The sequence below is a fragment of the Mustela putorius genome, unplaced genomic scaffold, assembly GCF_011764305.1.
Source record: "Mustela putorius furo isolate JIRA1106 unplaced genomic scaffold, ASM1176430v1.1 tig00000743_pilon_pilon_pilon, whole genome shotgun sequence".
Lineage (NCBI taxonomy): Eukaryota > Metazoa > Chordata > Mammalia > Carnivora > Mustelidae > Mustela > Mustela putorius.
Window position 1 is genome coordinate 2,724,790 of NW_025421464.1, and position 24,958 is coordinate 2,749,747.

The 24,958-nt window shown below is 55.3% G+C and overlaps 1 protein-coding gene across 1 annotated transcript; it reads left to right on the forward strand.

The window, feature by feature from the left end:
- Positions 1 to 330: 330 nt before the first annotated feature.
- Positions 331 to 19,397, forward strand: BPIFB2 (BPI fold containing family B member 2). Its single transcript, XM_004746630.3, has 16 exons — positions 331 to 485; positions 1,244 to 1,387; positions 3,659 to 3,752; positions 5,331 to 5,435; positions 6,323 to 6,469; positions 8,010 to 8,070; positions 9,563 to 9,623; positions 14,020 to 14,111; positions 14,357 to 14,542; positions 14,765 to 14,818; positions 15,381 to 15,551; positions 16,121 to 16,188; positions 16,369 to 16,414; positions 17,111 to 17,174; positions 17,480 to 17,556; positions 19,088 to 19,397. Exons 2-16 carry the CDS (start codon positions 1,279 to 1,281, stop codon positions 19,127 to 19,129), a joined length of 1,377 nt encoding a protein of 458 aa, XP_004746687.1. The 5' UTR covers positions 331 to 485; positions 1,244 to 1,278; the 3' UTR covers positions 19,130 to 19,397.
- Positions 19,398 to 24,958: the final 5,561 nt, after the last annotated feature.

A 24,958-nucleotide genomic window follows, 5' to 3' on the forward strand; every position in this document is an offset into this window, starting at 1 on the left:
AGTGGCTGGGACTAGGGCTCAGTTAGCCTCCTGTTCCTCCTAAAAGGGTCACGTTTCTGACTGCTTAGAGGCACCAGGCTGGAGAGGTTAGTGAGTTAGCCCCCTGGCCTGGGGCAGCCATGTCCTCTGGAGCCAGGCCAGGCCTGGTTGGGGTGATGAGGGGGACCCCCAAAGAGCAGGCCTCTTTCCGCAGATCTCCTGGCCTAGGAGGCCCCAGAGTGGCCCATCCCCAGGGTCTTGTAGCCATTGGCAGCAGTCTGGTTACGTGGCAGGCCCATCACACATATAAGGATGAAACATTTTGACAAAGGCCATGTTTGCAGGGAAAACACTCGCAACCACAAGCAAACCCGCCCCTCCCTGGGTCCCTTTGCAGCGGGTCCTGCACACCCAGGAGCTTCATAAAGCAGCTTACGCACCTGCCAGGGGGCTCAGGAGGCCTTGGCTGGGGCTGAGAATCCACCTGTCCCAGGAAACCACCTGAGGTAGGAATGGGGATGTGGCTGGCACTCCTCCAGGAAGGAGCCTCGACTTCCCCATCTGTTCAATGGGAATACTACTTAAGACCGCCTTCTACAGAAGGGTCCATTCCTGGTCTTATTTGGGGACTTTGGGCAAGTGCCACTTTGCTGGGCCTCCACTAGCCCATCTCAGCACTGGGCCCTCACACCTGAGTCAGACGCAGACCTGCCTACCAGGCTGGGCTGGGTTGGAAGGGTTGGGGGGGAGGGGAGGCAGAGGTCCGCTTTTAGGACATTCCTCACCTGGTATAGGACGAGACGAAGATCAGAGCTCCCCTGGGTCCTCCTCTGGGTGGGTTTGAACCGCGGGGACACTAGGAGGGGCTGTCACATGGGCTGGACCCCCGGCATCAGGAAACATAGCCCCAGGCCTTGGGGTGGTGGGCCTGGGCTCTCTCCTCAGGGCAGGAAGCGGCTCTCAGCCTACCTCCCCAGGAACCTCATCCTACAGCTGGCTCTAGTTTGCTCTGTGGCCTCAGGCAAGGTCCCATCTTCTCTGAGTCTTGGGTCTCACTTCCAGACCGAATCTCCCTGGGGTTCCTGAGGAAGCAGGCAGGGTGGGCGATCTTTCTTGATGCAGAGACGTGGCACTGACGTGGGGGTTCTCAGACAGGGCTGGTATCACCATGCAGGCCTTGCGACCTCCAAGTGGGGGTGGGGTTCAAGCAGCCTGGAGTGGGGGCACGTCGTGGACAAGCTCTCTGATATTGTCCCCACCCCAGCCCACAGATCTCGGGGGACAGTAGCCAGGACAGCCATGGCTCGGGCGCTCGGGCTGGGTCTGCTGCTAGCGCTGCTGCTGCCGGTGGTTGGCACTTCCCTGCCGGGCACCGTGATCAGACTCAACAAGGCCGTGCTGGGCTACGGTAAGAGACATGCCGCTCGCCTGTGCCCTGGGTGTCTGAGCGAGGGCATGGATATGGCCTCAAGGGTGTGTGTATGTGTATGTGTGTCCATGACCCCAAAAGCCCCATGAGGACCTGGATTTTATCTTATGCGCTGTTGTGTCCCTGGCCCCCAGACAAGATCTGACAAAGTGCCATTCGGCAAACACGAAGTGAATGCCCGCATGGGAGCATGGTCACGTCCCCTGTGCTGGCGTGCGTGGGTGGTTGTGCTCACGTGTCTCTGTGGTGTGGGCATGGTTTGGTTTGACTGACTACTCTTGCTCGTGTTGTCTGGGTACAAGTGCAAATTCATGGGGATGTGCCCATGTGTGTCCTTGAGTGTCGGGGAGGGTGTCTAACCGTGTCCACCATGCCATGGTATGTGTCTGGGTGTGTGTATACGGGTGTGGCCACATTCCCTGGGGGTGTCCATGCGTGTGTGCCCGGCAGGGTTGGTGTGTGCACATGCATGATGGGGGAAGGGTCTAGCACAGGCCAGGAGGGAGTTCCCGGACCTAGATCTCTGTCGGGTCACAGGGAGAAGACCAGCCCTTCTCTGGGCCCCTCGGGCAAGGTCTTTATCCTACGACACTGCCCCATCCTTCCTTCTAAGACCTGCCCAGTCCCTGGAGGAAGGCACAATGAGAAAACTTAGATCCAGGGAGGGACAAAAGCTTCCCCCGGTTGCCACCAGGATCCCACCAAAGTTGGGTCAGGGGTGAGAAATCAGAAGTCACTTCCCCCAAGACTGGATCAAACTCAGATTACAGGGTGAGGCACTCAAGTCAGCCCGCAGAAGAGGCTTTTGGTGGCCCAGGCCACGGAGCATTGAGGCAGCAGCATCCCTGTGGCGCACACACAGCCTCCAGGACCTTGTATCCGGGCAGAGAAGCAGGCAGTGAAGAGGAGTCAGTGACCCGTGTTAGTGACTCATGTTAGTCCATGTCTGGCACATGGTGCCATTCACGGAAGCGACAGGCAGGGACACAAGGCCTTCTGCCTTCCGCTGGCCAGCCTCCCTCTGTCCGTCCTCTGTGAGGCTCCTTTGTCTCCAGCGAGCCATCCCAGGTGCACCTGCCTATGTTCTTGGTGGAAATCCAGCGGGAGGCCCAGGCCGCACACACCTCTTTCTAAGGTGGGGCTGGGTGGCTTCTTCAACAGCGTTTTTCCAATCCCATCTCGCAAGTCCTAGACTTGAAGCCCTGTGTTAGGGGAGCACTGTCAGTGGAGTCCAGGGGCCTGGGTGTGAGTCTTGGTTTAGCCACAGAAGCCCAGGCTGGGGAGGGCTATCGACAACATAGAGACCACGGGCTCCCTGCTCCAGGTTCTAAGCAAACTAAGGCCCAGAGAGGTGCAGTGACTCGCCGGTTCCCATAGTGAGTCTGAGTGAAGTTCAGGGCTCTGGACTCTTCATTTGGTGCTTCCTTCCCACCCCGTCACCCCTTGTCTTCATTCCACTCGTGTTAAATTGCTTAGTTAGCACCTCCCTCGCCTAGAAGCACAGGTGTGTGAGGAAGTCCAGGGCTCAGGCGCCGGGCGCCTCTGCCTATCCAACTTCGCCTTTGCCGGGTGTCTTCACCTCTCGGTAAACCAGGCACAGGGTCGCAGCTACATCTCTCAGAACAGTGTTTAGCCCAAAGGGGGAGCTAGAGAAGAGACAGTCGTTATTATTACACAGTAAATAGCGACAGTAACAGCCAGCATCCACTGTGCCCTGAGGCTTTAAGGAGACACTATGGGATGGGCACCATCAAAAATCACTGGAAGTTTACAGAAGGGGAAACTGAGGCACAGAGCAGCCACATCAGTAGTGAGTAGCAGAGCTGGGATTGGTACCCAGGATCTGAGGGACTCCAGAGTCCTCAAACTCTGGCCTTCAGAATAGCACCCCCATCTTCTGCCCCCCTCTACTGGGAAATGCTCCTTCTGCTTGGGGACTTGGGGAAGGCTCCTGAAGAGATGGGATTGGATCAGAGTCTCACAAAAGAGCAAAGGATGCTCTTGTGTTTGAGGAGCGGGGCAGACAAGTAAGATTTGGAAAGGCAGAAGCCGAGTGGGAGTGATGTCCCTGTGATGGCCTCCCGGGAACCCTGCTGTTACTCCCGCCCCGTCCCCATCCAAGGGCCAGGGTGACCCTTCCAGCCTCTGTACCCTCCCCGCCCAAGATGAGGGGCAGATGGTGGAGGGTCGTGTGGCTTTGCTTGGTGGCCCTGGCGGACAGCCTGACCTTATCCTGCTCTGGCCCCACAGTGTCAGAAATCGGCAGAGCCCCTCTCCAGCAGGCCCTGAAGGTCACGGTCCCGTATTTCTTGGACTGGAATGGAGAGGTGCACCAGCCCACCAGGTGAGTGCTCCCACCTAGGGGGGAAAATGCTTCAGCCTGCTGCCCACCTCCCCATGATGAGTACCCCACATAGGAGGGAGCGTTTCCCAACAGCTGGATGAGGCCTTCCCTCCCACCCCTTACGTGAGTGGTCACAGATGATCAAGGAGGTGAGACGGAGATGGAGACTTGGGGGCAGGGGGAGCCTGGTGCCTTTGAATTAATCTTGCCTCCAGGGCACAAGACTGTAGCTCTTGGGTCCCCAGGGCTGGCAGGACCCTTGGCTACTTTTTCCAAAAATGAGACACTAAATTTAGACACAAATTGGAGCCTAAGCACCCCCCACAGAGACTCAAAGGCCAAGGGAGATGGGGGCCATCTCGAACTCAGATCCAAGGGCCGAGGGAGTTGTCCCCAGCCATGTGGGAACAGACTCACTATTGTTGGGTCTCTGGGTTCCCAAGAGAAGTCATATATATATTTAAAATCTACCAAGTTCTGAATGATGACAACTAATTTAAAAACCTTTAAAACATTCAGACACTGGGCGGACCAACCAACAGCTGGGGTGGAGACCCCCAGGGGCGGGGACCCGAGGGTAGGAATGGAGCACAGCTCTTGCGGATGGTGAACCAGGATGACAACGGACACACCCGACAGTCAAGGATTACTCAGTGTTTCAGGCTTGGTCCCACGTGACTGTTGACCCACAGCACCGAGTGTGCTTGCTAGCAGAAGTGGGACTCTATCCAAAGGGGTCTGTCGAGCAAACAGAAGCAGGATCTAGGTCAGCCTGTGTCCCAGAGAGAGTCCCAGAAAAATGTCCACCAAGTGCCAACAGTGAGAGCGTATGAAGGTGGATAATTTTTTTAAAAAAGATTTTATTTATTTATTTGACACAGAGAGAGAAGGATCACAAGCAGGCAGTGAAGTAGGCAGGGGTGGGGGGAAGCAGTCTCCCTGTTGAGCAGAGAGCCCGATGTGGGCCTCGATCCTAGGACCCTGAGATCATGACCTGAGCCGAAGGCAGAGGCTTAACCCACTGAGCCATCCAGGCACCTGGAGGGTGGAGTTCTGATGTGACTTTTCAAATTTATATCATTTTGTCATGTCAGTTCCCACCCCCACCTATGGTATAGGGGAAAAGATGACTCATTTAGGAAAAAAAGGAAAAGTTACTTAGAAAGTACTTAGCAATCAGCATAGGCAGCTTTGAAAGGAATGAGTTTCCCGTCCCTGGAGGGCTGCCAGCTGAAGCTGTTGATGAGAATGCTGCAAAGGGGATTTCTGTCTTCCATGGATCCCACCTTCCAAGCTTTCCCAAACTCTGTCAGAAACAAAAATCCCTCCAAGACTCATCTCGCACCATCCCTGTATCAGGGTGGGAATCCTCTCTGCACCCTTTCCCTGCCAACTGGTTGTCCAACTACCACGGGACTTACATGCCCCCTACGGTGGAGAACTCACTACCTTTTCCTCATCCCACGGTTCCAATAGTCAGAGTTCCTCCTTGCAACCTCAGCAGTGGGGATATGGCTTGTAACAGCCACCTTGGAGTTGATTTCAAGGTTTAATGGGAGCCACGTGTCCACCCTGTAGGATCCAGATTTCGAATGTCCGTGTGTCCCAATTCGACCTGAAATTCATTGCCAATTTTGGGGTACGCATGTTGGTGGCAGCCAATTTTACTTTCAAGGTCTTCCGGTGAGTGAATCTCCTGGTGGGGTGGGCAGAGGGATTTTCAGGGAAGCTCCAAGGGACAGAGTGAGGGGAGAGGGACGAGCAGCTCCCAGGTCCTACGCTCAAGCCTTCCACTCCCTGTCTGGTGCTCTGTCCCCCCCTCCCGTGGAGGCATGAGACAGTGAGAATTCAAGATCCTAGGCCCTGCTCTGCAGCCGTGCTGGGCAGCGGGTTCACCCCTGCAGCCGTCAGTGTTCACCCCTGCGGACCTCAGTCTCCCGCTCTGTGAAGTGGGAGGGAACCGCAGCAGGGCGCTGGGGAACTCAGGGAATGGCTCCATGCTGTCGTTAAAATCACAACCCCCCTTCCACAGTGTGAGCCACAGAGTCTGTGCTCAGTAAATGTCGTTATTAGAATTATTCCTGTGTCCCAGTCACTTTGTATGTGTCTGATTTCCAAAAGATCGCCTGGGCCTCCAGAGGGATCTCTTTGATTTGAACTCGTCTGTGCTGACACGGCCATTGTGTGAGCGCTGGCTAGGGGCCAGGCTCCACTCACGAGGCTACCTCTGCAAGCTCAGCAGAGCTGAGAGAGAGGGGCCGTCACTCTCATGTCCATTCGACAGAAGAGGAAACTGAGACTCAGGATGGGAAGTGGCCGGCCCAGGGTGTCACAGGGAGAGGGTTTTGGGAGCCAGAGTTCACACCCATCTGCTGCAATGTCCGTCACCTTGAGTGGAGTTTGGAGGTCCCTGAGCCTGCCCCTGGGGGGGCCATGTCATGCTGAGTGGGGGTCTTGTCTGTGTCAAGTGGAGGGCAGGCCTAGACCAGGGGAGGGGACTGGGGGGCGGAGTTTTCAGGGTGGGCTGTGCTGGGTGATGCCTCTGGGGCTCAGGAATGGGTGTCCCGCAGAGTCCCCGAGCCCCTGGAGCTGACGCTGCCTGTGGTACTGCTGGCTGACGCCCGCGTGGCCCAAGGCTCCATCGGGACCCCCGTGGTCAGCATCTCTGCCTGCTTCCCACTCTTCAATGCCACTCCTGTGTTTGAGGGCAGCGCCGGGTGAGTGCCTGGTGGGGCTGGGCTGCAGGGTCCATCCCCAAGGCTGTGGTGCCATTTCTTGAGCTTCCTACTCCAGCCTTCAACCAGGTGCCACGAGGGGCCCGAGAGACCCCCAGGATCACACCTGTTTTATGGCTGAGGACACTGAGGCTCAGGGAAGGAGAGGGACTTGTCCCCTCTCCCGCACCCCCAGTGCCCCGCCCCCATTCAGCAGCCCGTGGCACACCAGCCATTGCAGTAGTACTCAGGGAGGATGCTGGCCTGATGCGGCCACTGCGGGCCTCAGGGGCTGTCCCTCCCTGCAGGGATGGGGATTCTGAGGTCCAGGGGGCTGGGACCCGTCAACCTGTCAATTTCACTGTGAGTCAAATCCGTGGCTCCCACCTCTGGAGCCCCTGTTTGTTGTGTGCAGAGCAGGTTCTAAGCCCTTTGCTACACCACAGTAGCCCAGCCAGGAAGACGTAAGGATTCCCTCCATTTTACGAATGGAGGCACAGAATAGGTAAGTGACTTGCCTAAGTTTATACCACTGGCGAACGGTGGAGCGCGTTTGAGACCCTGGTAGCCTGACTCGCCTCCTTTCACACGTCAGCTAGGTGGGCATTTGGAGCTGGCCTTTCCCCCAGAGGGGGCTGGGCATCAATCCCCCCGTGCTCATGTCCTGTAGCCCTCTCCATCCTCATGGGCAGCGGTTGCTCATGGAAAGGGAAGCCCAGAAGTTAACGGCATTAAAAACTCAGCTGCCGTCTCCCCACCTCCTCTGAGGCACAGTCAGGGAGCTTGGGCTGCAGCTTGGATCAACACTTATGAATGGATAATTCAATGGTGATACACACACTCACACACACACACACAATGGAAATTTACTCAGCCATAAAAAAGGATGAAATCTTATCATTTGCAATGACACGGTTGGAGCTCGAGAGTATAATGCTAAAAGAGATAAATCAGCCAGAGAAAGACGAAAGAGAGAGAGAGAGGCAAACCAAGAAACAGATGCTTAATTAACTGAAATTTAAATAAAAACTTCAAGGAACCCCAAGGAACCGTGGTTTGCTATGGATCCTTGCTGAGAAACCACTCACATGCATCTCCCATTGTTCAGAGGGGAAACTGAGGTGCAGAATCAGGAAGGGGCTTTATTGGGTGTGTCACAGAGAACTGGAGCCCAAGCAGGGAGCACCGCAGCTTACCGGGCTCAGAGCGGCCATGAAGCCCTCCGGCTGGGAATGTGGCTGAGTCTGGCCTTTGCAACATCTTCTCTGTCTCTCCTAAGCCTGGCCTCATCATCACTTTTGGCCACTTCCAAGTCCCAAAACCAGTGACCTCTTCTTTGAGGCTCGGCTTCCTCATCTGTGGGGATAGTAGTGCTGGTACTGTGTCTGGCACTTGGCAAGGTGTGGAATGGGGCTCCTGGCCCCCTGGCTTAGGGGAGAAGACACTTCTGTCTCCGACGGTGGCTCTGCCAAGAGAAATGGGCCTGAATGCGTGACCCGGAGCTTAGGAACACCTCCTCTCTCTCGTTCTCTCTCTCTCTCAGTGTGGCGCCGGGGCTGCTGGTGCCGGTGCAGAAGCACATCACAGCTGTGCTGCGGAATAAGGTAAAGGACCAGCTCTCCCGGGACGGAGGACCTTCTAACCTCAAAAGATGTGGTGGATGAACGGGGGATTGTAGCCATGGGAGAGGTTGCGATTCTTACTGCTTTTTAAATTTTTTTAAGAAAGATTTAATTTATTTATTTGAGAAAGAGACAACAGAAGCAAGGGGAGGGGCAGAAAGAAAGGAACAAGCAGAGCCCCCCTCCCCCGCCCACTGAGCAGGGAACCCGATGATGCGGGGCTTCATCCCAGGACCCTCAGAATGCAACCTGAGCTGAAGTCAGATGCTTAGCCGACTGAGCCACCCAGGTGCCCTGTTTCTCCGTTGTCCCATGAGGGTAGAGAGAGGCTGGGGTGAGGGTCCAGGGCAGTGATGAAGAGGCCCAAATAAGGTCAGGTTCGGGGTGGGGGGGAGCACTGCAGCGGAGGGAGGCTCAGGCTCTGGGCCAGCCCCAGTCTCATGCTGGAGGCTGGGGGGAGGCAGTGCTTTCAGGGGCCCCATGGCCGCTGAAAGAGACAAAATGAAAGTGGACAAGAGCGTGGGCACTGGAGCCGGGGGTGGCTTGGTTTTGAATCCTGCTCCACACCTTCCCAGCTGGGACATTTGGACGAGTCACCGAACCTCCCTCCACCCCCAATTCCACACCTGTGCTGCAGAGAGTAAACTTCCCTTCCTGGGCATGCCCCCCACCCCAACCTGGAGTGGTTGAGAGGTGGGGCACATTAACATCTGGGAGGAGTTTAGAACAGTTTGGCAGAGTGAGAGATGGTGCCCTTCGGGCTAGGGTCCCACTGCTGGGGGAAGTTGGGGAGCCGCTTGTCCATCTCTGCCCCTTCCCACCCCACCCCATCTGCTGATTCGGTCCCTACAGCCTCAGATCCACCCACCTGATGCTGTCCCATACCCATCGGGGGTGGGCCCCAGCATTCCCATCCTGCAGATGAGAAGACTGAGGCCCGAGGGTTGAAGGCAGCTCAGCCCGACCTGGCCCTCTCCTCTGCTGCCTGGCCTCCCCTGGCCCAGCCTCCTCAGTTCTGCCTACGCCGGGCTGTGACCACCCTTGGCCTTGTAGTCACTCCTCTTGAAGTCCCACCTTCGATCATACTGACCCCAGCTTAATATTCTTCTCAGGCTGCCCACCGTACCTGGGAGAACTCCAGTCTTGCTCACTGACCACTGCCTGCCTTCCCTGCCTGTAGCACTTCCCCTCCGCTGGCCCTCTGGGTCCCAGTGCAGCAGGCTCCCTGCCTCAGTTGTCCTGGCCCAGCTGTGAACCCCTTGGGTGTGGGCCCCTGCTCCTGTTCTTTTCTGCATGCCCATGGGCCCTAGCTTCTCTGAATTCTCAGGGCCCAGGAGAGGTGCTGGAAGATGCTGGCTAGATGGTGGAGGAAGGGAGAGATGCCAGGCCCAGGACTAGGACCCTAGACTCTCCCGGCCTCACCCCGCCAGCCCCAGAGCCTTCCTCACCAGCCTCCCCTTCTGTCTTGCCCCAGCTGTGCCTGAGCGTCTCTAACCTGGTGCAAGGCCTTAACGTCCACCTGGGAACTTTAATTGGTAAGACCTGGGAGCCGGAGGGGAGGGGAGACTGGGGCCCCTGAGCCCTGCTGGGACCCCCAAGACTCTTCAAAGATCCCCCCTAGTCAGGGTTGACCTCTGGGAGAGCAATCATAAGATGACTGAACAATTCTTGATGAACTCAAGGAATTTCCGAATTCTAGAATCGAGTCTTCCAATGTTTAGTGTGTGCGTGCAAGTGTGCAAGCGTGTGTGTGTCTGTGTGTCTGTGTGTGTGTAGTTCATTCCATTTGCAGCTCTCTCCTCCCCTGCCTGGAGACTCAGAGACCCCATCCTCCCCTGACTGTGCTCCCACATCTCCCACAGTGTCTGGCAGGCTCTCCCCCTGCACTCTGGGGCTCAGGCTCTCACATTCCATTTCCTGCTGTACCCCTTCTCCTGGAGGTCTCATGGGCTCCTCTGACTCAGTGTGTGCTCAGCAGAACTCAGGCTCATCTACTTGCAAGTGTCCCCGCCCCCACTCCCCTTCTCAGGGGCCACGCCCCCCACCCAGAGGCAAGCCTCTCCCTCCTCTCCACCTGCTGTCAGGCTAGTAGTCGGCCTCTGGTCTTCCCGGGGATCTTCCTATCCAAGGCGGACGAGGGATGAGGCATATACTAGGAGAAAGCCCTGTAGGCTAATCCCCCCACAAGGAGACCCCAAGACAAAATGTGGACGTAAGAGGCTCGGATGCGGCAGGTCCTCGGGACAAGGGTGGGGAAGGCACCCAGCAGCACAGAGAAGGTGTGCTTGGGAGCAGGCACTGCGGTGTGCAACTGGGGCTCACTCCCCCCGAGGGGCTCTTGGGAACTAAGGGGTCTGCACCTGTGTCCTCCCTGATGGGCAGGAGCCGGGCTATACTTGGGCCAACCTGCACTACTCATCAGTCGCCTCTCTACCACCGCCCATGCCTTCCTCCCCGGCTGCAGGCTGGGTCCCCAGGTTCATAGCTACCACGCACGGTCCACGCAGAAGCGTGGCCTTGGTGGTGGCCTAAACAAGGCTCGATCAGGACTTCATCTCACAATATGAAGCTAAAAGCTACGAAAGCAGGCCAGCCTCATCTTCTTCTTTTTATTTTTTATGTATTTGTCTTAACATATAGTGTATTATTTGTCCCAGAGGTACAGGTCTGTGAATCATCAGGCTTACACGCTTCACAGCACTCACCGTAGCACATATCTCTCCCCAATGTCCATAACCCAACCACCCTCTCCCCTCCCCCCCAGAAACTTTCAGTTTGTTTTATGAGATTAAGAGTCTCTTATGGTTTGTCTCCCTCCTGATCCCATCTTATTTCATTTTTTCTTTCCCTACCCCCATGACCCACCACCCTACCTCTCAAATTCCTCATATCAGAGAGATCGTATGACAATTGTCTTTCTCTGATTGACTTATGTCGCTCAGCATAATACCCTCTAGTTCCATCCATGTCGTTGCCAATGGCAGGATTTCATTTCTTTTGATGGCTGCATAGTATTCCTTGTATACATATACCACAGCCTTGTCTTCTTTTCAGTAGTACTCATCAACATTAACAACGACACTGGTGACCCCCTGCCTGTCCCCAAACCAGCCAAAAATGCTTTCTTTGTTGATTTGGGAGGTAACATGTGCTCGGGGAGCTCTGAGTAGAATCCAGGCTTTCCTGTTTCCCCACACACCTATCTGAAGATGCTCCTGTTTGAACCACACTTTCTTCTATCTGACGGCTTTGCCTGGGATTCTAGCACTTTCCCTGGGTCACCATCACTGATTTTGGAAACTCCAGAGCTATCGACTGCTGTGAGCTGCACTTGGCAATTGGTCGGTTTTCCTTTGTGCCAGGGATTTACATCTGACGGTGATACAGCATGGGACAGGTGCACGGGAATGGGTGTGTGGGGACAGGAGGCAGGGGCCATGCTGCTCCTCAGCTGGGAGGGACGGCCGGCAGCGTCCACGTTTATCTGCGTTGGGTTCTGTAGTGAATCTTTCCACATCAAGCTAGCTTTAGCTTTCTTGTGCCAACTTCTAACAACAGTCCCATGAGATGGCATCAGTATCCCTGATTAATAGATGGGGAGTTGCAGCTCTGAGCCTAAAATCCTCAGTGTGGTGTGAGAGTCATCCACTGACAGACTTGCGCTGGTTTTCTCCTGCTCTCATGTCCAGCCACTGCCCTGCCCACATTTCATGGCCCACCTCACAGTCCCTTCAGGGAACATTCCTTCATGATACCCACTCCCCTCAGTGCCACAACCTGCCTATTACCTTAACAGGAGGCACCAAGAGGGCAAGGAGAAGGATCTGGAATCGGAGGATATAAAGTTAAATTCTGGCCTTGTGTCTCCATTGCTGTGTGATCTTAGTGAAGTCACTCCATCTCTCTGAGCCTATTTCAATCCAAAAAAAATGGGCTCAGAATTCCCATTTCTCCCATGTGCTGCTACCAGACAGCCAGGTGAAGGGCCTGGAGGACAACAGGCTCAATAAACATTCGTCCCTCCCTTCTTCCTCAGTGTGGCGATCTCCATCAGGACGTCTTGTAACTGGGTTCCCAGCAAAGACCGGCTCTTACTCTTTTCTTTGAGGAACTGAAAACAATCTAGTAAAGGAAATCTAGGCTTTCAGGCCTCAGGGATTGTATCTATGAGTCATGGGTACCTAGAGTGTGGGCTGGCAGAAGTCACTAAAAAGCACAACTTAAAAGGCCATTCAATCACCTAGCAACATGCCTGGCAAAATACAGTATAATGAGCGCCAGTATTTCCTATAGCGTCATTAGCGCCATTTTACAGATGAAGAAACTGAGGCAGTCCGCCTTGGGAGCTGTGCCCTTAACTAAGCTATAATGGCACTCTGTAAAGAAAACAGAGAAGGACCCGAAGCGACACCCAGCTTCATTGCAGCTTTACTGAGGGAGGGACAGACGGGAGGCCCTTTGTCTCTGCGGAAGAAAATACTGAAAAAAATAAATTTGAGATTTTGGGCTATATTTTTTTTCCATCCTTCAAAAAATGTCTATATGTTCACAGTGAATATGTATTATTTTTAAATTTTTCATGCTTTTATTCATTTTAAAAACACGGAGTCCTGTATTCTTTTTCATGTCCTGTCCTCTGAGTCACAGTTATGGGACCACCACCAAACTCGAGATACAGAACATCTCACCAGCCCCTCAAGTCCCTCTGAGCTGTCCCCTGCTGCCACCACCCCAATCTTTGACAGCCTACTGAGCTGTAGAAATGAATCATAGTGTATTGCTTTTATCACAAGAAATTACCAAAACATTAGAGGAGATAAAATTAAATCCAGAAGAGACATAGAAAATCCAGCAGAAATCTGATGTGTGTGTGTGCATGCACACTACCCTTGGTCATTTGGAAAAGCTGGGCTTTCCTGACCATGGGGCTGAGCCTTCATCTGCCACACTGGCTAGCCTCACCACTTCCAGGGATACGGTTCCCACAAGGCACTTGTCCTTTGCAACCTTCCCAATCAGAATATGTTGAGCGAGGTACCTGGGTGGCTCAGTGGGTTAAGTCTCTGCCTTTGGCTCAGGGCATGATCTCAGGGGTCCTGGGATGGAGCCCCGCGTCCGGCTCTCTGTTCAGTGGGGAGCCTGCTTCCACCTTTCTCTCTCTGCCTGTCTCTCTGCCTCCTTGTGATCTCTGTCTGTCAAATGGATAAATAAAATCTTAAAAAAAAAAATATGCTGAGCTTTGGGGGAAACTTGCCCTATAGGAACTGGACTCTCTTCTGTGCCTCCCCGAAGGGCTCCCTGAGGGTGTCTTGGGGAGCCCCTGCTCCGTGCTTCTGCACTGCATGGCTCCAGGGGTGCGTGACTTTGGGTTTCTGTAGGAGGACTGTGTGATTAGGTGGAGAGAGAATGTGGTTTTACAGCCAAGGAGACCAGATACATGACCCTGGGCACAACTGAACTCATCAAAGTGTGCGTGCGCGTGCGCACCCGTGTGTGTGTGTGTGTGTGTGTGTGTGTGTGTGTAAAATGGGCCCCTAATCTTACAGGATCACGGTGATGACTGAATGGGACAGTGTTAGTCAAATGTCCAGGCCTGCATACGTGTGAGCGCCATTCTTTTTCTGTGGGTCCTTCTTGCTTTTTTCCTTCCTTCTAATTCCGTGTCTCTCATCTTCCACTGATTAGGAAAACAAAAACCCTAACTGTTAGTACTGTCTTAACAAGAGTCTGTAGGCACCGAGTGGCTGATTCCTGGGTGTGTGAGTTTTGCAACTGAAGGTCCCTTACTCAGAGGCCTTTTTTTCCTTTTCTGTTCCTTGGCCTGGGTCTGGCTAACCAAAGTTGTCCGATAATGGAGTTTTCTGGATCAGTGAGGCTTTGGTGGAGAAGGCTAAGTGTACCATCTTTTCTTTTTAACCTGCTCTTATTGAGGCCTCACCCCTGTGGGTCCGGAGTCCCAGATCCGCTACTCCATGATCAATGCACCCACTGTCACTGAGGACTACATTTCCTTGGACGTCTGTGTAAGTGCTGCCTTGTCTGCCCAGAGTTGGTGGGGGGCTTGTTGCCTCTGGAGTCCTTGGGGTCCTGGGACATTCCTAGAGGAGCAGGGGTGTTGAAGGGACAGGAGGTGGAATGGCATTTAGAGGCGGACACGGGTGTGAGGCCAGTCGGGTGGGGGGCATCTGAGAGCCCAGGGTTGGGGACGGAACTGTCACCCTACTGAGGCGACCGCTTCTCTCCCTTTCGCCACTCACCCGCCCCACAGGCCATTCTCTTCCTCCTGGGTAAGCCCATCGTCCTGCCCGTGGAAGCCACCCACTTTGTGCTGCCCGCTCATGTGGGGGCCGCTGGTGCCATGGCAACCGTGGGCCTCTCCCAGGACCTCTTCGACTCTGCCCTCCTGCTGCTGCAGAAGGCTGGTGCCCTCAACCTGGACATCACGGGGCAGCTGGTGAGGGTCGGACCCACTGCCCCGAGAGCGGGGGACAGGCGTGCCCTGTGGCCCAGCCCAAGGAGACCCCACAGGGCCCAATCTGTGGGTGGGGCTGCCCGAGTTCTGGGGACACAGGGTGGCTGTTGAAAAGGTGGAAAGGGGGCCGAGGGGAGGCAAGAGATGTTTGAGCTTGAGGAGTGGCTGCCCTAAACCCTGTCGGGACGTGGGGGCTGATTTCAGAAGTCGGAGGACAATCTGCTGAACACGTCCGTTCTGGGCCAGCTCATCCCTGAGGTTGGTGACATTTTTAGTCATTTCAGGGACTGAGACCCGGGACTGGGGTGGGAGGTTCTCTGACTGGGGGCCTGCGCTGGCTGGGATCTGTCCCCCGTGGGCTTCAGCTTCTGTCCTTACCTCTGTGCCTTCCCCACCCCAGGGATGCTCCCCCTCACCCCCGCCATTCCCCTCTTTCTGTGCCTTTGTCCAAGCGCTGCCGTCTGCCTGAAGGGCCCTTTCTGCTTCTCTTTCTCTTTCTCCATCTTCAAGACCAAGCCCACTGATGGCTTCCTAGGGGAGGACCCAACCCCCAGTCTGGTCCAGGAGCCTCTTTGAGCTCCCACAGCCCCTGAGCTACTGTCCCTCCTGGCACAGATCACACAGGCTGTGCCCGTCTTCATGCCTGCCACCCCGTTCAGGCTGGGTGCCCCTGAGGGCAGGGGCCTGAGGGGGACACACCTCTGTGGCCCAGTTGCGTATGATCGGTGGCTTGATCAGCGTCTGAGGCACGATGCACAGAGAGCCACCCAGACTTTGCCCCTAGGTGCACTCCTCCCTCTCTCCTCCTCCATTCCCCCAGGTGGCCCGCCAGTTCCCTGAGCCCATGCCCGTGGCACTCAAGGTGCGGCTGGGTGCCACACCCGTGGCCACACTTCATACCACCAATGCCACAATTCAGCTGCAGCCCTTCGTGGAGGTCCAGGCTGTGGCCTCCAACTCGGCTTTCCGGTCCCTCTTCTCCTTCAATGTGGTGAGTGAGGTGGGCTGGTGGGGCTGGCTGGGAGGGCTGTGACTCCCAAGATCTCACTTCCTGCCCCACTTTCCTCACTTGCTCTGCTCTATCCACAGTGGTGTCCTTGCTGTTCCTTCTCTCTGCCATGACATTCCTGCCACAGGCCCTTTGCACGTGCTGTTGGACCCTGCGCCTAGGACACTCTTCCCCTAGCCCTTGGCATGGCTAGCTTCTCTTCATCTTTCCATCTCAGCTTAAATGTTGCGGCCTTTTTCAGGGCAGCCTTCTTGGACCACCCTGAGAAAGATGGTCCCATTAGCCCCTCACCCCCTCCATGCTACCACTTCCAGGCACCCGCTCCTAAGGACCCTGTCTGGTTACTTTGGTCACTGTTCATCTCCTCTCCTGGCCTGGGAGGGTTCCCAAGGGCAGAGCCCTGGTCTGTCTCGTTCACATTGTGCTGTGTGCAGGGACTGGCACATACGGATGCTCCTTGAACACCTGAATTGGTCAGGGAATGGGTGAGAGCCGGTGGCCTGCTGAGGGCTCCTCTGTGTTCTCTGACCTTGCTCTCCCTTTATGCCCAGGTTGTGAACTTAAGCCTGCAGCTCTACATGTCCAACGTGAAGCTTCAGGGGACCACATCTGTGCTGGGGTAAGCAAGGCCTCCTGGGTCCAGCAGCCTCAGTGTGTTCCTCTGTGCAGTGGGCCTGCAGCCACGCATCATAGTGTCACCTGTCACAGCGTCAGTCAGAAGAGCCTGGGAGGCAGCACGTGTGGTGTGGTGAAAAGGGAGATCTAGGCCCCAGCCCTGACCCTCCTGTTTCGTTTTCAGGGATATCCAGCTTACCGTGGCCTCCTCCAATGTGGGCTTCATTGATGTAAGTGTGGGGCTGGGATCTCCAGAGACCCCTCCCTGTGTAGGACAGGCCTTGAAGCCATGTGCTAGCACACCATGATAAAGCTTCCTCCCAGGGTGCTCGGTAACAGTGGTCAGTCGAGGGTTCACCCATCAGATGGGCTGTCAGCCGTCAGTCGGCCGGTCAGCCTTGGTTCCTCAGTGGGGTCGGTTAGTCGGCCAACTTGTCCCTGCCAGGTGGGTGACGACTGGTCAGTCCAAGAATCTCGGAGTGTATTGGTAAATCTGACAAGCCAGTGTCCCACGGGGCTAGCTGCTCCTTCGGCCACGTGATGCAGCTGGGTCCTTAGCCACCAAGCAGCCCTTCACTGGCCAGCCTCTCAGTCCCTAAGGCCACCCACCATCAGTCCATCATCCATTGGTCAGCACTAGCAAGGTGGCTGGGCACCTGGCATTGGGCAGTCTACCAGCCACCTGTCGGCCGTGTGGCATCTGTCAGGCCAGTGCTGGCCTCTGTCTCCTCCCAGAAGGGGTAGCTGGAGTCTGCTTGAAGGCAGGACAGGGGTGACCTGCCCTCCTCTCCCAACCTGTGTCTCTGCTTTTTGTGTGTCTGTCTGTGTCTGTCTGTGTGATCACGCGTCGCCCATCTGTCCATCTCTCCTGGCCCCTCACTGGAGCGGGCCAATGGCTCCCGCATTCTCTGATGACATGGCTACAGACAAACCAAGTGCGCCCGCTCATGGACACCCTGTTCCAGAAGCCCCTGCTCAATCACCTCAATGGTGAGCCCTGCCCCCCACGCTGGTGGTTCCCCGGGGTCCCCTCCTGACACACTATGGCCCCACGTTCCCTTCCGGGCACCTTCCCACCTCCTGGGCTCAGAGGTGAAGAGGGTGGGAGTTTTTCAGTTTTTTCTCCTCCCTAAACCTCAGGTTTCCCTTCTGTAGAGTGAGTATAATAATGATGACCCCCCTCCCTGGCCACATGGGGGGCTCTGTGTCACAGTGCACACGAGGACCTCACACGGGGCTGGCTCCCAGTGGGGCTCCTGGTGGGTTGAGCTCAGTTTCTCCTTCCCCTCCTGCAGCTCTCCTGGGCATGGGGATTGCCCTCCCCAAGGTCGTCAACCTTCGCTATGTCAACTCTGAGGTCTTCGTCTACGAGGTGCGTCTTTGGGTTTTCTCCACCCTCAGGGGAAGGCTGGGCTTGGGGAGGCAGGACTACCTCTTGTCCTCCCTCCCCGCCAGTACCAGCAGTGGGGTCACAGGCTTAGCCAGGCCTGGGAGTGTCCGCTCTTCCTGCTGAGACCATGCCATGAATTGTTAGCTGTTACGAGATGGAAAATTTAGGAAGTCCAGAGACACTGGGGCAAAGGGCTCGCCAACCCTTTAGTCCTCGTCAGATATCATGCCAGGCCATGTTCAGCAGCTTCCGTCAACCTGTGATCTGTGCCCTAGGGTGGGCACAGCCCTTTGGTGTCTGGCTTTGTACACAACCCCCTGCAGGCTGGATGGGGGATGGGGGATGGGGGCCTTCCCGACCCTTCTGAAATCACTATCTGTGGTGAGAAGTTGTGGGCCCAGGGGAAGTTCAGTCACCACTGCCCAGGGTGAGACCTTACAACTTCTTTCTGTTTCTCCTGGGATCAAAAAAAAGATTCTATTCACTCAACAAGACACGCATAGGACAGGAAGTTTAGCCAAGGTCCCACATGCCCAACATCTGCATGTTATTCAGATCCTCCAAGAGGGACCCACTGATGTTTTTCCAGCTATGATGCCCTGCTTACTTAAGAACTATGGTCCCAAGTCCCTTGAGGGACCTGCCCTCCACCCTGTAAAAAAGCAACAGTAGGCATATGTTGGAGCCTGGGCTGTTAGTGGGAATTCCCCAAGACTCTCGCAAACAGGCACGGTCGGGGGCTGACCCAGCCTGGTACTCAGAAGTCCAGCCAACTGAGTCCAAAGTCAAAGGTCTCTAGACCAGCACTGTCCAAAACAATGTTCTGTGAAGATGGAAGTCTGCACAGTCCAGTGCAGTAGCCATGGTCAGCCACTGGGCCCAGGGGGCTGTTGGGCACTTGAAATGTGGCTAATGAAGCTATGAAGCTGAATTGTAAATTTTATTTAATTTTAATTGGTTCTAATTTAATAACGGGTATGGTATTGGACCATGAGCTACTCATGGGCAGGGCTGGGTCTGCCTTGTTCCTAGCAGATGGCACAGGGCTTAACTTAGGTCAGAGGCTTGGCTTAGAGCAGAGGCTCAATGAAGATTTGTTGAATGAATGAATGAATGAATGGATGAATGGATGATCAGCAGGCCCTGAGCACGTTTCTGCAGTGCTGTGTAGAGAGCAGAGGACATGTGTGAGGTTCCTGGCTCTGCTGGGGAGACTTGCACCCAGAGAAGACGCTCAGTGTTCGGACTCCCAGTCCTAACACAGCGCTGGTCCCCGCCACGCCCACCAGATTGTGTCACTGGGGGATCTGCCCCTGTGCTCTGGCTGTGTCCCCATTGTGCGCTTGCAGGGACAGCAGGAAACTGAGGCTGAAAGAGGCAAAGGACTGTCCTCAGGACATACCCAGCAAGAGTGGCAGAGCGTGAGCTCAAAGCCAGGCTGATAGGGCAGCTGGGGGTCCTATTAGTCCTCAGGTGGCCTCCAGCCTGGCCCACGGTTTTCTTTGCCCTCCAGGGCTACGTTGTGGTATCCAGCGGACTCTTATACCAGCGCTGAGGGGGGACCACCAGGAGGAAACCGAGGCAAAGCCACGCTGAGCCATCACCAGCGAGCTGGATGACCTAGCCAGGCCGCTCCATCTTCTCTGAATGCCTGAGCACCCCTCCCTGCCCTCCTACCCTTTCCCTCCCCACTTCGCTCCCCTGCCCTCCTTCTGCCCCCCCCTTCCCTCCCCCTCCTGGGATGTGAGCAGTAGGTCGCTCTGCTCCTCCAGGCTGTACCGACCTGCCCCCTCTCGCATTAAACATTTTCTCTTGAGCCACAACTTCCAGCCAGGCCTGGTGAACTTGGCACAAACCTGAGGCTAGCTGCCTCCATCCGGTTCTTGGGTCCTGTTTGTCCCTGGAGCCACCAAAGCCACCCGCAGAAGAAGAGCATGTTACCAGGTCTCTGCGGACCAGATCTGTTGCCTCCCTCTCCTGCTTGCCCAGGGAAGCTTGGATTTTGAAAGGGGGCCCTTGGAGAGCAGCAGAATGGCTGGAAGTTACCAATACCACGGTGACCTTTGACACGTCTTGTCCTCAACTGGTGGCGTCCCCCTTCTACAGTGTCACACCCCGTCTTGTTTCTAGAACCTCAGAGAAGCCCTACAAGGCAGGCAGGCTTGTGGGGTTCCATGTGGCAGAGGTGAAGACTGAGGCCCAGCCAGGAGAGCCACATGGCGGGTCTCAGAGCAGGATTTGACAGCAGATGCCTAAGCCCAAGCCTTCCTGAGCTCCAAGAATAAGATGTCCAGTCCCACTCCCCACCCTCCACCCCCACATCTGGGGCTTGCCCTGGGGTCACAAGCCTCAGGTGACAGGGAGTGCACTGCCTTCTTAGACAGCCTCTCTGTCTTGGCCTTACTTGGACCACAGGCAAATGTCTGTAGGAAGGAGGGGGCCTGCTTCCTGGGGCTGTGGCCCCACAAGCCAGTCTCACTCCTTACCTCTACAAGCTCTCTGAACCCCGCGGGTCAGCACGACCAGATGGCCTAGGGAAGACAAGGGACGCAAACCGTGACAGGCAAAAACCATGTGATATTTTTCCCCTTGATAACCTAAGCTCTTAGACAGACAGAGTGTTCCTTCCTGCCTAGATATACAGGCTTCACGTTCTGTTTATGTTTCTCGGGGGGTGAAAGGTGCCTGAATTCCAACCCTCAGTGAGCAAGGGCTTTGGGACAGTGGGACACTAGCCTGTCTCCCTCTAAGGCTTACGGGTTCACCCTGAAGTCTTGGTGTGGCAGGCTGAGGGGCCTGGACAAACCCAGAGTCTGGATGGCGGGTGGCAGGTGTGAGCAGTGCTGAGAAGGGGGAGAGGTGCGGCTGTAACATCCAACCTCGTGACTGTCTTCAGGAGAGCACAACTTTTCTTTCATTAGGTTGCTTAGTTAATTCATTCATTAATCCTACTTTTATTGGGACTTAATACAGGCTTAGCCCAAGGCTGGGTGATTTAGAATAGGAGAAAGATAAAATTCTAAGATACAGACCCAGCCAGGAGAGGAAGGTAATAACTTAGGAACAGATTGTGGGGTTGGGATCCAGGGTCCATGCAGGAAGCGGTCAGTGCAGGGATCCGACCACCCGCCGCTGAGAAAAGTCAGCATCACCCCCACTCTGACGGGGATGCGTTGAATTCCCTCATTTATCATAGGAGAGTGTAGGTGTGTTCAGAAGGTCACTGACCCGCTCAGGTCTGGCCCCTCCACAGATCCATCCCCACCTTGCACACACACCTTGCACACTTGCCCTCTAAGTCTTTGCCTTGGCTCCTTCTCTCCCAGGACATCTTAGCCAGGGGGTTTCTCCAGCCTCCCCCCCACCATGTCCTTCCTTGCTTCCTGGCTCTCCCCACAGTACCCAGGACGGCCCAGGGGAGAGACAGGGAGGGCCGGCTGCCGGGAGGCACATGGTGTGTGTGAGGGGGAGATTTGCCCCCAGGAGGAGGAGGTGAGGTTTGTGTGTCCATCTGCCCGTCAGGGGCGGATCAGCAGGGATAAAACGATGCTATCTGCGGACTGGCTCCTCCAGCTCAGGGCTCAGATCAGGATGGAGCCTGACTGGGCTGACCTGGGACCTTCTCTCCTCCTGTCCCAAACTGGCTTCCGTCCCGCTGAATCAGGCAGGCTCTCACCCCCTCCGGCCTCAGGAACCCCAGTGCACACTGAGCACAGTAGCCAACTCCGTCTTCCAGAGCTCCAGGCTCCCTGTGGGGTGGATGAAGAAAACCTCCGTCCTCTAGCAGCACCCCGGGACTCTCCATCACTCTCAAGGGGTCCCCCTTGAGACCATCATGGCATCATGGAAAGCACACGAGAGGCTGGACAGCCAAGCCCGGGTTCCAGCCCCAGCTCTGTGGCCGGTGTGGGTGCTGCCCTGGGATCCCCCTGCCCTCATTGTCCTGGGTTTGGACCCGGAGAGAAGCTCAGTGGCTATTCACCAACTCCCGGCATTCCCTCCAGGAGGGTCCCTCTGAGGATCCCGTGTGGGGCCATTAGCTCCTTGTGTCTCCTGTGCATCTCTGGCAGGTCCGGCAATGTCTGCCAGGCCTTTGCACTTGCCGACACCGGCCTGGAACACCTTGAGCAGGGGCTCTGCTCGCTCCTCGGGCATCAACTGTAATACCCTCTGCTCCACGAGTCTTCGGCACTAACGTCAACTCCTTGTTTCCCTTCCTGTCTCATCCCCCTGGGTCAGCGGGGGACCTGGCTTACCACACTTACGACCCCAGGAACGACCTGGCTCTGTGATTTGTCAATTTGTGGCATGTCTATCTCCCGCTGTAGGCTCTAGGAGGACCCCAACAGCTTTGTTCAATGCAGCACCTGCACAGGCCTGGCACACAGTAGGTTCTCAATAAACGTTTATGGAAAAAACAGACGAGTGCCAGCTACGTGTCCAGCCTGGTGGGAAGTGCTGAATGCAGGGAAGGGGAGGCAGTGTGAGCCCTGACACCGGCTAAGGCGACCGCATCCTCCGCTTCCCAGTGCCCACCCTCGTGCAGCACCCAGGCTCCCCAGCCACTCTCCTCCTCTGTGTTATTGACATTGGAACAGACTGAAGCATCACGTGAGCTTCGGGGCTCCTGTTCTTTGGGCCGCTAGATAATTATCTGGGCCTTATTAAACCCTTAATTACCCAAACAGCTAATCAGGTTCCTGAATATAAGGACTTTCTCATCCCAGGGTTGGGAGGCAGAGGTCTGTCATCTGCAGGCTATCCCTGGGCTCAGCAAGGTAAGGACAGGCCCCATCCGTGGAAATCTCCCCAGACGGTGTCATCTCCAGCTCTGTCATTTTACAGATGAGAAGAGGCCCAGAGAGAAGGGACTTGCCTGAGATCACAACAAGTGGGTGGAAGGTCAGGGCTTGGATCAATGTCCCGACCCCTGCCTGGATCCCCCCCACCCCCAACAGGAAGCCACTGAAATTTTCAGATGCTGCAGGACTTAGGCAAGATGGAGACAGAAGATCCAAGGGGCCTCGCTGGGCTCTGAGGCTGAGGGAAGACCGTGGAGATCCTGCTTTGCAGGATCTCAGAGCTGAGCTGGGGCAACAGGGGCAGAGAGAGGGAGGAAGGGACTTCAGTTGGAGGAAAACATGTGAGCAGAGGATGGGGTGCGGACCGCTGGAGACACTCATCTTCAGTAGGATGGATTAAGACAGTCAATTTCAAGCTGCAATCTTTGAGACTGGGGCTGTTTGTCTCTTCCTCCTGGTGGAGGAGACGAAGGCTGAAATTAGGACTTGAGGATGAGCAGGCTGTGGATTGGGGCAAGGAAGGGCATTCTAAAGGAAGAACAGCCGAGGCAAAGGACAAACAAAGCCAGAAACAAAACCTTAGCATTGACTGTCCCAGAAACACTCACACAACCCTGTTACCCCAAGCTGCTTATCCCCCAAGTAGGCTTTTCATTTTTAAAAAAAGATTTTATTGATTTATTTGAGAGGGAGAGAGCATGCACCACAGAGAGCACAAGTAGAAGGGAAGGACAGAGGGAGAGGGAAAGGTAGACGCCCCACCGAACAGAGACCCTGATGCGGGACTCGATGCGAAACTCAGTCTCAGGACCCTGAGATCATAACCCGAGCTGAAGGTAGACGCTTAACCCCCTGAGCCACCCAGGCGTTCCCTACCGAGTGGCCTCAATACCTGGCAATAGTGCTGGCCTGGGCATGAGAGACTGAGGTGGGCTGTCTTGGGGCTGGGAGGTGGGGTTGGGGCCGGAGGAGACCTTCACCAAGCCCCTTCCTGCTAGGTCACCCTGACATTGAACTTCACAATAACTCTGGGGATTTTCAAAGAGGCTCGGCCTTGAGCATGCAGGTACCCCACACATGCCCGTGGCACATGAGTGTGTGTGTTTACAGACGTCGAGGAAACACTAAGACTGATTTTGTTTAAGCCCAGAGAGAGCTTTAAAAATTGAATGAGAGACTATGGTTAGTGCTGTGAAGTGTGTAAACCTGGTAATTCACAGACCTGTACCCCTGGGGCTAATAATACATTATATGTTAATAAAAAAAATTTTTTTTAAATGTTTAAAAATTGAATGAGAGAGAAAGAGATTAGATTCTGATTTAGCAAATGTTGATTGTAGGCCTGAATGGTCTTCCTGGCGTTTTAAAAGCTGGCTGCTTCTCATCATTCAGGTCTCAGTCTCAATATCCCCGTCTCAGCAGGGGGGTCTTCCCTGACCCTCCCAGCCCTCATGCCCCGAGAGAGCATACACACACACACGCACAAGCAGATGCACACACATGCACACGCACACACACGCACACAGCCCCCTCCACACACATGCACGCACGCATGCACGCACTCTATCCCATTCTATTGCTTCTCTTTAAGATTCAGGAGGAGTAGGACTATCTCTGCCATGTGTACCTTGTGGCCTGGTCTGCCTAGCACATAACAGACACTCAGTAAATGTGAGGTAAATGAATGAATCCAGGTATGGGCTCTGGCCGGGGAGGCAGCTCCAGTAGGCGCCCACCTCTGTGGGTCCGTGGAGCCCCCAGTGGTAGAGCCTGATGTTAGCAGGAGTCCAGCTGGAACTCCCCGTCTCTGGGTGACTCAAGCCAGGCGCCACGGTCCCTTTTTAAATCTGCTCGTCCACAGCTCAAACCTGAAATAAACACTTGCCCTCTGCTTGGGAGAATTTCAGGTCTCGGTAAGTAAGAGGGTGGAATTTCTGGGGGTCCGGGGTTGGGGTGAAGCTTTTCTGGAAACCTTGAAGGGCCCGGGGAGGTCCTTATTCAGTTCTCTACTCACTGCCTATCAGACCTGTGTGTTTGCCTCAGTTTCCTTTCTGGTGTGGTAATATCTCAAGGGACCTTAAGGAGCTGTGAGTTGAGATTTCTGGAAGTGAGATTGAGCCAAAGGAAGTGGGGGATGCCATTGACTGTAGTATCAGGATTGGGGGAGCAGAGGGTTCCCCCATTCCCATACCATGGTGGGAGTTCCCCATCCCCTCTGCGGCCCTGGCATTGCCTGGCACTGAGCTGCCCTTGAACTTATGAAAAACAGCAGCTGAAGCCCCCCACCAACCCCATAATGCAGGCTGGTCAGAATATATCATGCCCACAGATGGGGAAACTGAGGCCTAGACAAGGGAAGTGACCTTCCTGGGGTGCCCCTGAGGCTCTGTGTTTAATCTGGACACTTTTGGACCCCTCTGGAAGTCAGCAATGAGGTTTGTGGAACTGGCTAGAGTTCAAAGGCTCCTGGACCCCCAAGACCATCCAGGGGGCCTGTTCTCTTTTGGAACATGGGAGGCCCCCAGGGCAACTGGGGCCTGGGGGGCTGCAACCAACTGCGGACCTGTGGCACAGGTGGAGCC